The 12,872-nt window shown below is 41.5% G+C and overlaps 2 protein-coding genes across 8 annotated transcripts in view; one reads left to right on the top strand and one right to left on the bottom strand.

The window, feature by feature from the left end:
* The first annotated feature begins 467 nt into the window (after positions 1-467).
* On the top strand, positions 468-5,144 carry GPR151 (G protein-coupled receptor 151). Its single transcript, XM_077326984.1, has one exon. The coding sequence runs from the start codon at positions 613-615 to the stop codon at positions 1,846-1,848; it is 1,236 nt and encodes a 411-aa protein (XP_077183099.1). The 5' UTR covers positions 468-612; the 3' UTR covers positions 1,849-5,144.
* Positions 5,145-6,509: 1,365 nt separating this feature from the next.
* TCERG1 (transcription elongation regulator 1) overlaps positions 6,510-12,872 on the bottom strand; it is a 67,557-nt gene continuing 61,194 nt past the window's right edge. For all 7 annotated transcript variants that reach the window (XM_077326976.1, XM_077326977.1, XM_077326978.1 and 4 more), the window contains 5 exons: positions 10,964-11,146; positions 9,843-10,022; positions 9,120-9,203; positions 8,868-8,968; positions 6,510-7,688 (listed from right to left, as the gene is read on the bottom strand). In XM_077326976.1, coding sequence (XP_077183091.1) covers positions 7,487-7,688; positions 8,868-8,968; positions 9,120-9,203; positions 9,843-10,022; positions 10,964-11,146 — 750 coding nt within the window. In that variant the 3' untranslated portion in view covers positions 6,510-7,486. The remainder of the gene's footprint in view (positions 7,689-8,867; positions 8,969-9,119; positions 9,204-9,842; positions 10,023-10,963; positions 11,147-12,872) is intronic.

Here is a 12,872-nt window from a genome sequence, read left to right as displayed (position 1 = left end):
GCTTGATCAGAGAGCTTGAACAAACAAACAACTCTATCATAAATCTGCTGGTTGAAAGAGCTATTTTCTGCAAAGCAGAAATGCAGCTTGCCCCTGTTAACACCTGAGATTTGCCAGTTCAACATATTTCTGACATGGTTACAGAGTTCTTTGTTCAAACTGCAACTAAAATTAGAGAATGATTCCATCTCCTACAAAATGCACACAGCTGACTTCTAAATTACAGCATTTAAACACACACACAACACACACAGTCCTAGGATCCAGCAACAGTACTTCTGAGTTTTACATCATTTATGAAAGAATAGTTTTAATTACTTCATGGGGCTGCTACACTGGCTATTAGACTTGCTAATAAGCAGCAGGCTACGTGCTCTCACTAGGGGACTGTCAATCAGGATACTAACAGGTATATAGCAATGAGAGAGCCTGGCTGAATGCACATGTACCGTATTGAAGCTCCTTGCAGAGTTTTTGTATTGCCTATGGAATGACAGATTTGGCTCAGCCACAGAGGGTTTTTGAAAAGGGACAGAGCAAAAACGGATTAAGTCCCATTGACGCGCAGCAAGCATAAAAAGCACTTAGTGGAGGAAATCTACCTTCAGCACCATGAACAGCTCTGTGGTTCAACCAGTCCACTACGCTGGAGGCTATGAGCCCCAAGATTCGAAGGAGTGGAAGGTGATAATCCCAGCCTTTTTAGGAGCGATCTGCTTAGCCGGCTTTGCAGGGAATGCGTGCGTAATTGGGATCCTGCTGCAGAACACAAAGAAAGGGAAACCATCTATGATCCACTCCTTGATCCTTAATCTCAGTTTGGCAGATTTGCTCCTTGTTCTTTTTGTTGTGCCCTTCAGGGCAGCTGCTTACTCCAATGGAGCCTGGTACCTGGGCTGGTTCCTTTGCAAAACCTCCGACTGGTTCCGGCATGTTTGCATGACAGCTAAGAGTTTGACCATTGCTGTGGTAGCCAAGACATGCTTTATGTATGCTAACAACCCAGCTAAACAGGTAACCATTAAGTGGCACACCATCTGTGCTGTCCTGTTGGCTATTTGGCTGGTGGCCTTGGGAATGCCACTGCCCTTGTGGTTCTTCAGCAACCTCTTAGAGCCAGAGGTAGGCTCTGCTTCATGCATCATGAAGATTCCAGCCCATGCTCATGCGTTTATGTCAGTCTTTGTCAAGCTCTATCCCCTGCTGGTATTTTGTGCTCCCCTTACCTTTGCTTTCTTTTATTTCTGGAGAGCTTATGGCAGATGCCAGCGGAGGGGGACCAAGACTCAAAACCTAAGGAATCAGATTCGATCCAGGTGCCTCACTATGATGCTTCTGAGTGTTACAATCACCTCTGCGCTGATGTGGCTGCCTGAATGGATATCTTGGCTGTGGCTTTGGCACCTAAATAAGGATGGGCCTGCTCCACCACAAGGATTCATGGCCACTACCCAAGTCCTGATGTTTGCCATCTCCTCAGCCAACCCTTTAATATTTGTGCTTATGTCTGAAGAATTCAGAGAGGGTTTCAAAGGCTTGTGGAAAAGACTTGCACTGAAAAAGCCTCTGCCTACCCCAGAATGTCAAGAGGAAATGGCAGCTGATAACGTGGAAGATCTCCCCAATTCTGCTCCATCACCAGAGTCTGTGGCTTCTAAGGAAGAGACAGAGCCTCCGTCTGTACTCCACACCTCAGAAAGCATGGAAATCAAGAAAGAGATGCCTGTTTTGCCAGATGTTGAGCAATTTTGGCATGACAGAGAAGCAGTCCCTGATGCTCAAGACAATGATCCTATTCCTTGGGAACACAACGAACAAGAGACAGTAGGTAGTGATCAAAAAAACTGAAGCAGCTTGTTGAAAAAGTAAACAAAAAGTTGTTAATATTTTTGTTGCTTACTTGGGGTAACGCTAAACTGGTATTTGAGGCGTGTAAAGCATTGTTACATGGACTATATTAGTTTGATCTTTGTTTGTGTTCAGTAGGGTTGGGGACATCAGAGTTAATAGCTGAATCATTTGCTCCAAAGTTTTATAATGCATTTTACTTACAATTCTTGTTCTGCACTTTCAGGAGGGTGGCTTAGCTAGAAATTACATAAAGAAAAGAAACTGAGTTGGTTGAATTAGCAAAGCAATTCTACTCCAGTGAGATGCGTGATAAAACTGCATGATCTAATTATAAAGCAAAAGGACTTTAGTGCAAGTAACAGGTTTTGTATGTGTCCACTGCTCTGAACAGGTTTTGTTCAATGCAAAAAGGTGCACAGCAAAAATGTAATTATTTTATTAATGAGAGAGTACATTTCCCATTTTCTTGTTATTATGACAACAGTATTTATTAAATGTACTCAAAGAAAAAAGGGACATTTTCCTGGTAAATGTTCTTGCTGTACTAGCTGCCTTACTGTTGCACAGAAATTATAAGAAGTCGGGTTCATGTTTTAGGAATAGAGCTCCATGCTATGCAAGGAGGCTTTTTTCTGTCCTCATTTTAAATGCATTATACTCATTTGGACAATTACAGAATGTCTGCAGTAAAGCTAGTTTGATGCCATGCAAGAGCATAACAACAGTCACTTCTGTTCCATTGTACTCACAATAATTTTACTAAAAATATATTACTCTGAAGTTTTGTAAAACTGACATCATTTAGCTGTTGCTGGATATCTTGATTTAAGATAATGTTAGATTTTAATGATTTAATCTTAATACGTTTTGGCTACAGCAAACTACAGATGAGCTTCTGCCTGTACGATAAGGCTTTCCTGCTTGCTTTTTCTCAGTGCAATTCCTAACTCTCTCCTGTAAGCCTCTAAGGGCTGGGGACATTTTGGAATTGCCTGGTGAGCAAGGTGACTTTGGGGAAAGGGAAAACTGGCAACCATCAGGGATTCCTCTTGCACAAGGCTCCTTTGGATCTATGATGGATCTTCAAAGTTGCCCATTACACAAACATGAAGTTTATGTACCAGGTATGTCCCAGCGTCTACAAATTCTATGTTTTTGTTCTTTCATTTCTTTACTATTTTGGAAATAGTTACAATAGAACAAAATTTACCTTTCTCCAGTGTCAAACATGAGTTCTCCAATGCACCTAATGAAACAATTGTTTATATAAGGTAAAATTGATACCAGAAAACCAACTTTTTGAAAGGGGCAGAACTTTTAGACCTATTTGCTTATGTAAATTTGGTAAACTGATTCAGTGGGCAACTATTCATACCAGCCAAGGGTCCCACCTACTTGTATAGAAAAAGCTGTTCCAGTTGCAATCAATTCCTGTTTGGACCATATAATGATCTGTTCACCATATAATGTTGTACCATTATGTTCTGTTGTTGGTAGAACTTAACTGATTGAAACCTCTTTAAGAGCTCTTCTTGGAGATGTTACTAATATATTATGCCCCACCTGTTAACAGAAATAGTCAGCAACATTTACTGTCTAAACAGTTGTACTATGTGGTCCAAAGGGATATATTATGCACACACATCCCATATAGGTGCAGAGGCACCTCATTTCCCCTTTATCTTTCCTTAAGCCTTTCTCTCTCCTAACAACTAGCCAATCTCTTTATCTCTTATCTAGCAGAGTTGCACTGTGCCAGTTGGCAGGTTGGGGAACCTGCAAGGTCTTGTGGGGGCACCTCACTTTCCCTTTGTATTCTTTTCCCCACATTATTTCCTCTTTCTCTCTTCCTAGCAGCTCCAATGTCCTCCTATGGAGCAGGTTAGGCTGAAAGTGTGACTGGCTCATAGTCATCCAGTATGTGTCCATGGCAGAGTTGGCATTTGAGCTTGGGTATGGGAAGGAGTTGGTTCTTATATGTCGCTTTTCTCTACCCGAGGGAGTCCCAAAGCAGCTTACAATCACCTTCCCTTTCCTCTCCCCACAACAGACACCCTGTGGGATAGGTGAGGCTGAGAGAGCTCTGATATCACTGCTTGGTCAGAACAGCTTTATCAGTGCCGTGGGAAGCCCAAAGTCACCCAGCTGGCTGCATGTGGGAGTGCAGAATCAAACCCGGCTCACCAGATTAGAAGTCCGCACTCCTAACCACGACACCAATTTGAAACTCCAGTTACTACATGAAACATGAAACATTGCTGCTGTTGAACAGTAACAAGCAGCTAAGCCTGAGTAAGTCATGCATGCTTTATTTGCTGCCCTGCCTCCTCCCCTTCACTGACACAAACCTAGACTTGAAGGTTGGCAATACTATTGTAGCTGCCTATCAACAGCTATTAAAAGCATTTGTTTCTTAAAACTACAGGTGCTGCTTCTTATATATAACCATCTTCAAGTATTTAAAAGGCTGCCATATAGAGGATGGAGCAGAGTTGTTCTCTCTTGCCCCAGAGGAACGGACTAGAACCAATGGGATGAAATTAATTCAAAAGAAATTCTGTATAAACATCAGGAAGAAGTTCCTGACTGTTAGAGTGGTTTCTCAGTGGAACAGGTTTCCTTGGGAGGTGGTGGATTCTCCATCTTTGGAAATTTTTAAACAGAGGCTGGATAGCCATCTGACAGAGGCTGATTCTGTGAAGGCTTAAGGGGGTGGCAGGTTATAGTGGATGAGCGATAGGGTTGTGAGTGCCCTGCATAGTGCAGGGGGTTGGACTAGATGACCCATGAGGTCCCTTCCAACTCTATTATTCTATGATTCTATGAACTACCCAGTCCTTTAAAAAGATTTCAGATTTGTCTGCAAACCTAGGGCTCCTCTCGGGTTTGTAGAACAATGTCTTCTCTGACCATATTCCCACACTCTGGATTTAAGTATCCACAGAAGGATCCATCTTGAGAATTCAGATATATTGTTATAGAGCAGGGGTGGTTACTCCTCATATAGAGATTGCATACAAATATGACTAAAAGATGCAGGAGATTAAAACTGTGAATGTATACCATGTTATCATTCCAAGAGATACTGTGATGCCATTCTCTGATGCCGTGCTAGGTTTAAAACTTTAAAGGCTGTTTCAGTAAATGCACACATTTACTTGTGCAAAACACTGAACATTTCAGTCATATTGACTACACAATTCTGGCTTCTAATTTGGTTTATTATTTGTGATGATATTTTGGTTTATATTTAACAATTTCCTTTCATTAATGGAGGAATCTTGCATTACGGAAATAAGCATCTAATACTGGAAGGGACCTTCCAGATCCAACATTTGGGTTTAATAAGTATGCAGTTAGTACACAGTCAAGCTGTTCTAACTATACATTATGTAGGCAAATGCTGACTATCTCACTTTTCCCTTTTAAGGAACAAGTTTGTAAAATTAAGCCTTTAGGAAAGATAAGATTCAAGCTGTGAACCTAATGACCACTCCAAATTAAAATGCTGATGACCAACACCGACCGTCTCTGACCCATCTGGTGATTCATGGGAAACATGCAAACACACTTTGAGCAATATAATTCAAAGAGTTATCTATACATTTTTTATAAGACAACATGTTTGTAAATGTATATTACCTATGGCAAATAAGCCCATTGGTACTAAATAGTGAAAAGGTCCTGAATTTTGGAAGAGAAGCATATGTATATAAGCATTTGAGGCTAAAGTGTGTTGTTGTCCTTAGAATTTAAAAATTATTTTTGATTTCCAATCTGAAACTTGTCAGGAAATATAGGATAGCACAGGAACCAGTATATCATTCTGTTTGGCCAGATTTGTCCTCCACATTGTTCTAAGGTCCATTAAAGGGGGGGGGGGAGACACAAAGCAACCATAAATACTGAAATAACTATTCCTGAGGAAGAACTCTGACCAAGTTTTGTGTTCTACCTAGGACAGGTAGCATTACAATTTGGAAAAAGCTAAACCTCCTCCTTACCTTCAGATTCAACCTCCAATTAGTAGCCAAATATCCAGCACAGCAAATAAGCAGAATCATCAGATATATGGAAATCCACTAACATTTTAGAACACAACTAATAAAGGAGCTGTAACAGCAATAAGCACAGGATCCCTCATTATCTCCTCTCTAAAGGCAAAATAATGAGCCTCTTGTGGCGTAGAGTGGTAAGGCAGCTGTCTGAAAGCTTTGCCCATGAGGCTGGGAGTTCGATCCCAGCAGCCGGCTCAAGGTCGACTCAGCCTTCCATCCTTCCGAGGTCGGTAAAATGAGTACCCAGCATGCTGGAGGGTAAACGGTAATGACTGGGGAAGGCACTGGCAAACCACCACGTATTGAGTCTGCCATGAAAACGCTAGAGGGCGTCACCCCAAGGGTCAGACATGACTCGGTGCTTGCACAGGGGATACCTTTACCTTTATCTTTTAAAGGCAAAATCTGATTGATACTGTGGTTCTGTTGCATAATTAAACTTATGTAACATTTGGGCACATTAGAATGCTTTGACGTCTATAGCACTTCAAACCTGTCACCAATTTACCTCAAACTATTCTAAACTAATATGAGTGACTGCATACTGCCAGATACAGAATAAACATTGAATTAGAATGCAATAAACCATTACTAAGCATATACAGTCCATATATAAAAACAGTTGGTTTATTGTTGTTCAAATACATAAACTGAACAATCCCAACATTTCAAAATTAAACTTTAGAAACACAAGTTTAACATTCAAAACAGGAATACAGTTTACGAGAAATATCCAGAAGGGAAATCCGTAGTCTAATTCAGAGGCGGTAGAGATCACTTTTATGGTAAATAAAAGTGTTTTGTACAACCGTGCTACCTTGGGAAGAAACACACTAGGCTTTTTGTGTGTGTATATTTCCAATTTACAGCAAAAACATTACCAGACTACTGGGCAAAGCAATTTGATTGTGCCTATAAGGGAGGACTGGGGAGGGGGGGAATCAAAGCAGGCCTGTGAACAAGATCAAAAGGTGTTTATTCAATTTGGTCTCTGCAAGGTTCATTTTCTCACTGCTGGACCCGGCATTAATGGAGTCATTCCTGATTTATATAGGAAAGGCCACACAAATAAAGAACTAGGCCCTATATTTTCAGGTTGTGGAGGAACATAATCTTACTGGGGCCTTCTATCATCAATAGATTAGTCATCAGAGTGCCTGATATCAGAGTGCCATTAGGACATCTATAGTACTCTTGCAGTTTTTTAACTTCAGACCACAAATGCCAATCATCCCAAGGCTTTCATATGTAACACTGCTGAAAAGAATGACTCCAAATGCTACCAACATCCACATCTTGTACACAGATATCGCATTGTTCTAGGACCTAAAAAATCACTGGAAATAGCTGCATGGTTAGAATATTTGTGAGTCATGCGACAAAGAGAAAAAAAGCACCAAGTTATGCAGATATTCTCTCTGTACAAGGGATCGCTTTATGTTCACAAACACTGCTTTTCCTCTGCTCCTTGGATGGTTCTGCAGTAAGTTCATGGTAATGTATATGATTAAACCTGACAGATGGCTCATGCAAGCTTCTTGACTTAACAGATACTCTTGCTCAACAGTACATTATAACTATTTTGTTGTTCGCCTTGTAGGCTCTGAAGCTGTAGGTGGTGGAGGGGGACCTCTGCGATCTAAGTCATCCACATAGGACACAATAAGTTTGCGTCTCTCTTCCGGCACACAGTCAAGTACCAAATAACGTTTGTCATTCTGTAATATCTTTTCGATATCTTTCAGATGCTGGTCAGATTCTTGAATCAGCTTTTTGGATCTGAAATTAAGTGTAGGGGATTACCATCATGCCAACAGTTACACACTAGATAAATTTTGATACAAATAGGTAAGGTCCCTGTAGAATTTCACCACTACCACAACACCATCCTGTAGCAATTCTACCCACCAGTGCCTGCAGTGCCCGCAGGAAGCTTAGGAGCAGATTGTTATTGGTAGGTGCAAAGTCATGTCCGACCCATCACGACTCCATGGACAATGATCCTCCAGGCCTTCCTGTCCTCTACCATTCCCCGGATATGGACTAATAAACTGGAGTTTAATCATGCCAAGACATATGCAACTGACAAATGGAAAGTCAGACCCAGGACTTAAGAGATCATTCATTCTGGATGGGACTACACTCACTCTGAAGTAACAGATTTGTAGTTGGGACCCAAGCCCACTGCTGGATAAGAATGTGACACCTGTGGCCAGGAGTGCCTTTTATCAGTTGGCAGAAAAAATCTGTCCACTGTGATGCATGTCCTGGTTTTGTCTAGATTACTGCAATGCATTGTATGTGGGGTTGCCCTTCAAAAGTATTCAGAAACTTTAGTTGGTGCAGAATGCTGAAGGAAAGATGTTGACTGGATTGGGTTGTAGAGACCACATTGATCCAGTCCATCTATACTGGCTCCCAATCTGTTTCTAGGCATCATTCAAAGTGCTAGTGTTGACTTTCCTGTTTTATGTTTTAATTGTTGCAGTAATGTTTTTGGAGTTGTGTTTTTATTATATGTATTTTTAGTCTGTTAGCCACCTTGTTTGCCCTGATGAGGGCAGAAAGGCAGGGTATGAATTCTGTAAATAAATTAATAAAGTTCTCTTGACATTGTAATTAAATTGGCCAAATTCTGCAGTACACGGATACTACAATATCCCTTTCACATGCAAATGTACACCTCAGATTAGGCAAGAATGATAAAGTGTAAAGTGTGTGTATGGGGGGAGGGGGGGGGACAACTTTATCCTACCACTGCCTGTACTGTACCTGTTTTGTAGGGAAACTGAAAGCCTCAGTCTCAAGGGCTGCCATGCATGCTTACTTGGAAGTAAGTCCTAATGAAGGAAGCTGCTCCCAATTAATTATGAGACTTTTTAATGACTGTATATAGGACAACAATATTAAAGAGCAGGAAACAGAATTCCAAAGACTACATTGTATCTGATTGCATACCTGTATGTTATAAATTTGGTCTCTTTCAAAAGTGTCCGGAAATCCGCTTTGGCTGTAATATATTTGTCTCTTATATACTCTTCAAACTCCCTTTGTTTTTTCTGTATGAAATAAAACAGGAAGTAATCTTTAATATAACTGGATAAGAGATTGTTACATACTTATAACCTTATAAAAATCAATGACAAGGAAAATATGCCTGGTGTTAAGAACAAATGAAAGACCAAAAATCACCATCATGGGTATTCTTACCCTGTCACTGGAAGAGAATTTAATGCACCTGGGATCTTCTTTAATAATCTTCTTTACTTCTTTCCATGTTGATGTTAATGTAATCTTTTAAAACAGACAAACAGAAAAATTGCAAGCTTATATATGAGGGAACAGTGCTATCCTGACAAACATCCAGTACCTGACAAAGCAAGTCCATGTGATGGACCCTAATAAATAAGGGACAATTTATGCACAGAGACAAGTAACTAGATGGTGTTGCAGAGAAAAGCAGATAACCTACCACTGCTGAACACATGCAGCCAATATTTTCTGGTTCTGAACATTACGGGGAGGGGGACACAACACATGCAACCCCAATCATGCTTTTGATATACTAACATACGGAAATGAAGGAGGAGAGCCCTGAGTGCTACTTAAGACCATAAATCAGGGGAACATTGGTTCATTATTTGTTTGCATTACTGCCTCCATATTGCTTCACAGTACAGCTCTTTTAAAATTACTTAAGTTGAGAAACTAAACTATTTTAAAGAAAACCTTTACTGTTTTAAAACAACTGGGAGGAGGCCTGGGGATGTCTCAGGATAAGTGAAAAATTAGTCTTGCTCCTAGGCCCAAAGAAAATTTGTCAAGGCTTGTCTGAAACAGTAATTCTGAAGAAGAAATAAGCACAAACTGAAAATCAGAAAGAAGATTACACAAACTACATATTTAAAGACCAGGGGGGAAAAACTTCCTTACTGATGACGTTTCATCCAGCAATTGGCGAAAATGCTCTTTCTTCTTCTTTGTAAGTGCCTCAATGTGTTCATTAAATAGTTTTTCCTTCTCTTCTCTTTCCAGAAGGGAGCCAGATTCCCACCGATGATCTTTACGCAGTGTCCTTCTAGTATCGGACCATGACACATCTGAAGATCGCACCTAATACCAAAAAAGAGTTCACATCACTATACATTAGTCACTTTAAACATTTAGCTAATTGTTGGGAATCTTACTTCTGTATGTTTTCAAAAACTCGAAGAGGTAAGATGTCCATATCCTGGACAGTTTGTCTTAACGGTATGTGAGTAGAAGTGCAGTAATGGAAGAGTGGCTATTAGTCTATTCAAGTTTTACATCACAGAATCAATTTCCTAGGGTTGGAAAGAGATATAACAGGAGAAGAGGAATATAGAAAAGGTCTGCAGTCTTTCTATCTAGAGATTTTTAGATTCTTCCCAAAGGTTTTTGCTTTCTTCATTTTTCTCTTCCAATGCTCGCCTCAATTTTTGCCTATTTATAGCCAGAATTGTGCAAAAAGTAATCACATTCAGAATTATGAAGTCATCAATGTTATGCAAATCTGCATTATTTATATATCTGATTTCTGCCATTCCCTCAGCCAAGTCTCTGGGAGCAGAAAACAACAAATTATTACCCAAAAAGAAGACAGCAGCAGAGTTGAAAGAGCATCAGAGGAAGTCCTGATGATGTTTTGCTTCGGGTCCAGAACCTGAGTCCCCGGGGGGGGGGGCATAGATCTATTATCAGCCCCGGCCTCAACCATAAACCTGGCGGAAGAGCTCCGTCTTGCAGGCCCTGCGGAACGTTGAAAGATCCCGCAGGGCCCGCAGCTCTCCCGGGAGCTCATTCCACTAGGTCGGGGCCAGGACCGAAAAGGCCCTGTCCCTGGCCGAGGCCAGGCGTGCTTCCCTAGGGCCGGGAATGACCAAATTATACTCCAGGAGTTGCTACAAGCTGGTGATCATTTACAGTTAGATCTCACCTTACAAATCTGCAAAATGTCACAAATCACAATCAACAGATGTTATTCCTTAAACATGAAAGCATGCTAGCCCTTGTTAATTTTAAAGAATCCTCACCATGTCAGACAGAAGAGCTTTGAAATTCTGTATGGCCTCTTCCCGTTTGTGCTGCTCTCGTTCTCTGTCAATTTCCTTTGTCTGCTCAGAACGAGCTTTCTGAACTTCTCTCTCCCGTTCACGCAGGCTTGCTTCAATGCGAGCCTGTCTTTCTAATTCCTTTTCTTTTTCAGAGTCCACGTTCTGAAACAGATGAAAAATCATACAGTATATTCTGGTTTATCTGTAACTACAAATGTTAATATGGAATAACTCAAATCTGATTAAGCAAGGTGCAACATGTTTAAAATGAGACCCTTTTTGAAAAAAATGTTACCAACATAAAAAATTAAGAACTTTTGTCTTTGCTTTGCACACAGCAGACACAGAGGGCTTGAAAATTAGATCTTGACAAATAAAATGCCTAAAAACAATAGTTTGCAGGAAGAAGAAATAAGAGTACCTACTGAATTATAACAGCTGAGTTTTGCTTATTTTAAGAGTGCAGTACAAATCACAGCTGGCATCTGAAGAACCTCATGACTTGTTCTGCATGTTCAAGCTGGCTTTGGGTTAGTTTCTCAAACAGCAGCTTTTAATGTCACATGATGACCTAACTTTCAAAAGGAGTTGGAATGTGTGTGTGGAAGTGCTGTTTGAAGTTTTTGATGTGCAACGCATCTTCTGGCACACCTCCTGTGACAGAAATGGGTACGGACATGACATCCGTAGTCCCCGCCCCTGGGAGTGTGCCAGAAGACATGGGGAGGCCACGAGCAGATAAGGCTGAGTCTGTGGCCGAGGTGCCAATAAAGGTGGGGGCCCTGAAGCCACCAAGGGCCACCCCACAACCCGTGGGACTGCTGTGGGGCAAGATGTATCCCCAAAGCTGGCTGGAATTGCTGTGTGGCCACTGTGGGGTGGGGCACTGCCCCTGAAGCTGGCTGGGACCACCCCGCAATCTGCATGACCGCTGTGGGGCAGGGCACTATCCCTGAAACCATCGGGGTCCATCCTATGACCCACAGCCAGCCTCTGAAGCTGCTGGGGCCGACCTGAGCAGCCATCAGGGCGCCACTTGTGTAACTGCAGGAGGCTCGGGCACTCCTAGCCTGACAGGTAAGTAGGGAGGAGGAAGGAGTGCCTGTGTGTCTCTGTCTGGGAAGAAGAGGAGAGGGGCCAGGGAGAAGGTCGAGAAAGCTAGAAGGAAGGAGGGAGTGGGGAGGTGGAGATGGGGGGAGGAGTCTGTGTGTATTGGTGTGTAAGGGTGGGAGGGACCAAGCAGCCCCAGAGCAGGTATGTGTTCCACATACCTGTGAGATGCAGATTATCACAACTATTTTTAAAGAATCACAATGGATATATTACAACCTTGGGATGCTCCTTTGCACTCTGGCTTAGGAACTTACATTTTTCCAGATGAATGGAAAACAACATTAATCTAAGAGTATGTAGCCTTTAAGATTAGCAAACTCTACAAAGCTCCCAATTTATCTTGTTCTAGAAATTTATCTGCACCTAATTAAAAAGTTTTTCAAAAAAAAAAATATATATATGCAAGTGGAGCTTCCTAGTGAGCAGACAGACACAGTGTGTTGCTCACATTAAGGGGAAAAGAAAATAAAGATGCCCCCTTCTCACAGCCTCTCTCAAGCCATGTGACTAGTCCTCCTCCTCCTGCTACTGCTGCTTGGTCAGAACAGCTTTATCAGTGCTCTGGCGAGCCCAATGTCACCCAGCTGGCTGCATGTGAGGGAGCACGGAATCAAACCTGGATCGCCCAATTAGAAGTCCGCACTCCTAACCACTACACCAAGCTGGCTCTCTTGGATAAGACCTCCTTTTGACTAACCCATTCTTTTTTCTGAAGATTCCTCTTTTCATATTAGTGTTTTAATTAAAATTAATTTACTATCACTGGGGCTGATAT

Source organism: Paroedura picta, chromosome 3, assembly GCF_049243985.1.
Source record: "Paroedura picta isolate Pp20150507F chromosome 3, Ppicta_v3.0, whole genome shotgun sequence".
NCBI lineage: Eukaryota > Metazoa > Chordata > Lepidosauria > Squamata > Gekkonidae > Paroedura > Paroedura picta.
The sequence above is the reverse complement of the archived record's forward strand: the minus strand, read 5'-3'. Positions and strand labels throughout refer to the sequence as shown.

Excerpts from the sequence above, each read along its gene's own strand:
- GPR151 (XM_077326984.1), top strand. The coding sequence starts at position 613 with ATGAACAGCTCTGTGGTTCAACCAGTCCACTACGCTGGAGGCTATGAG.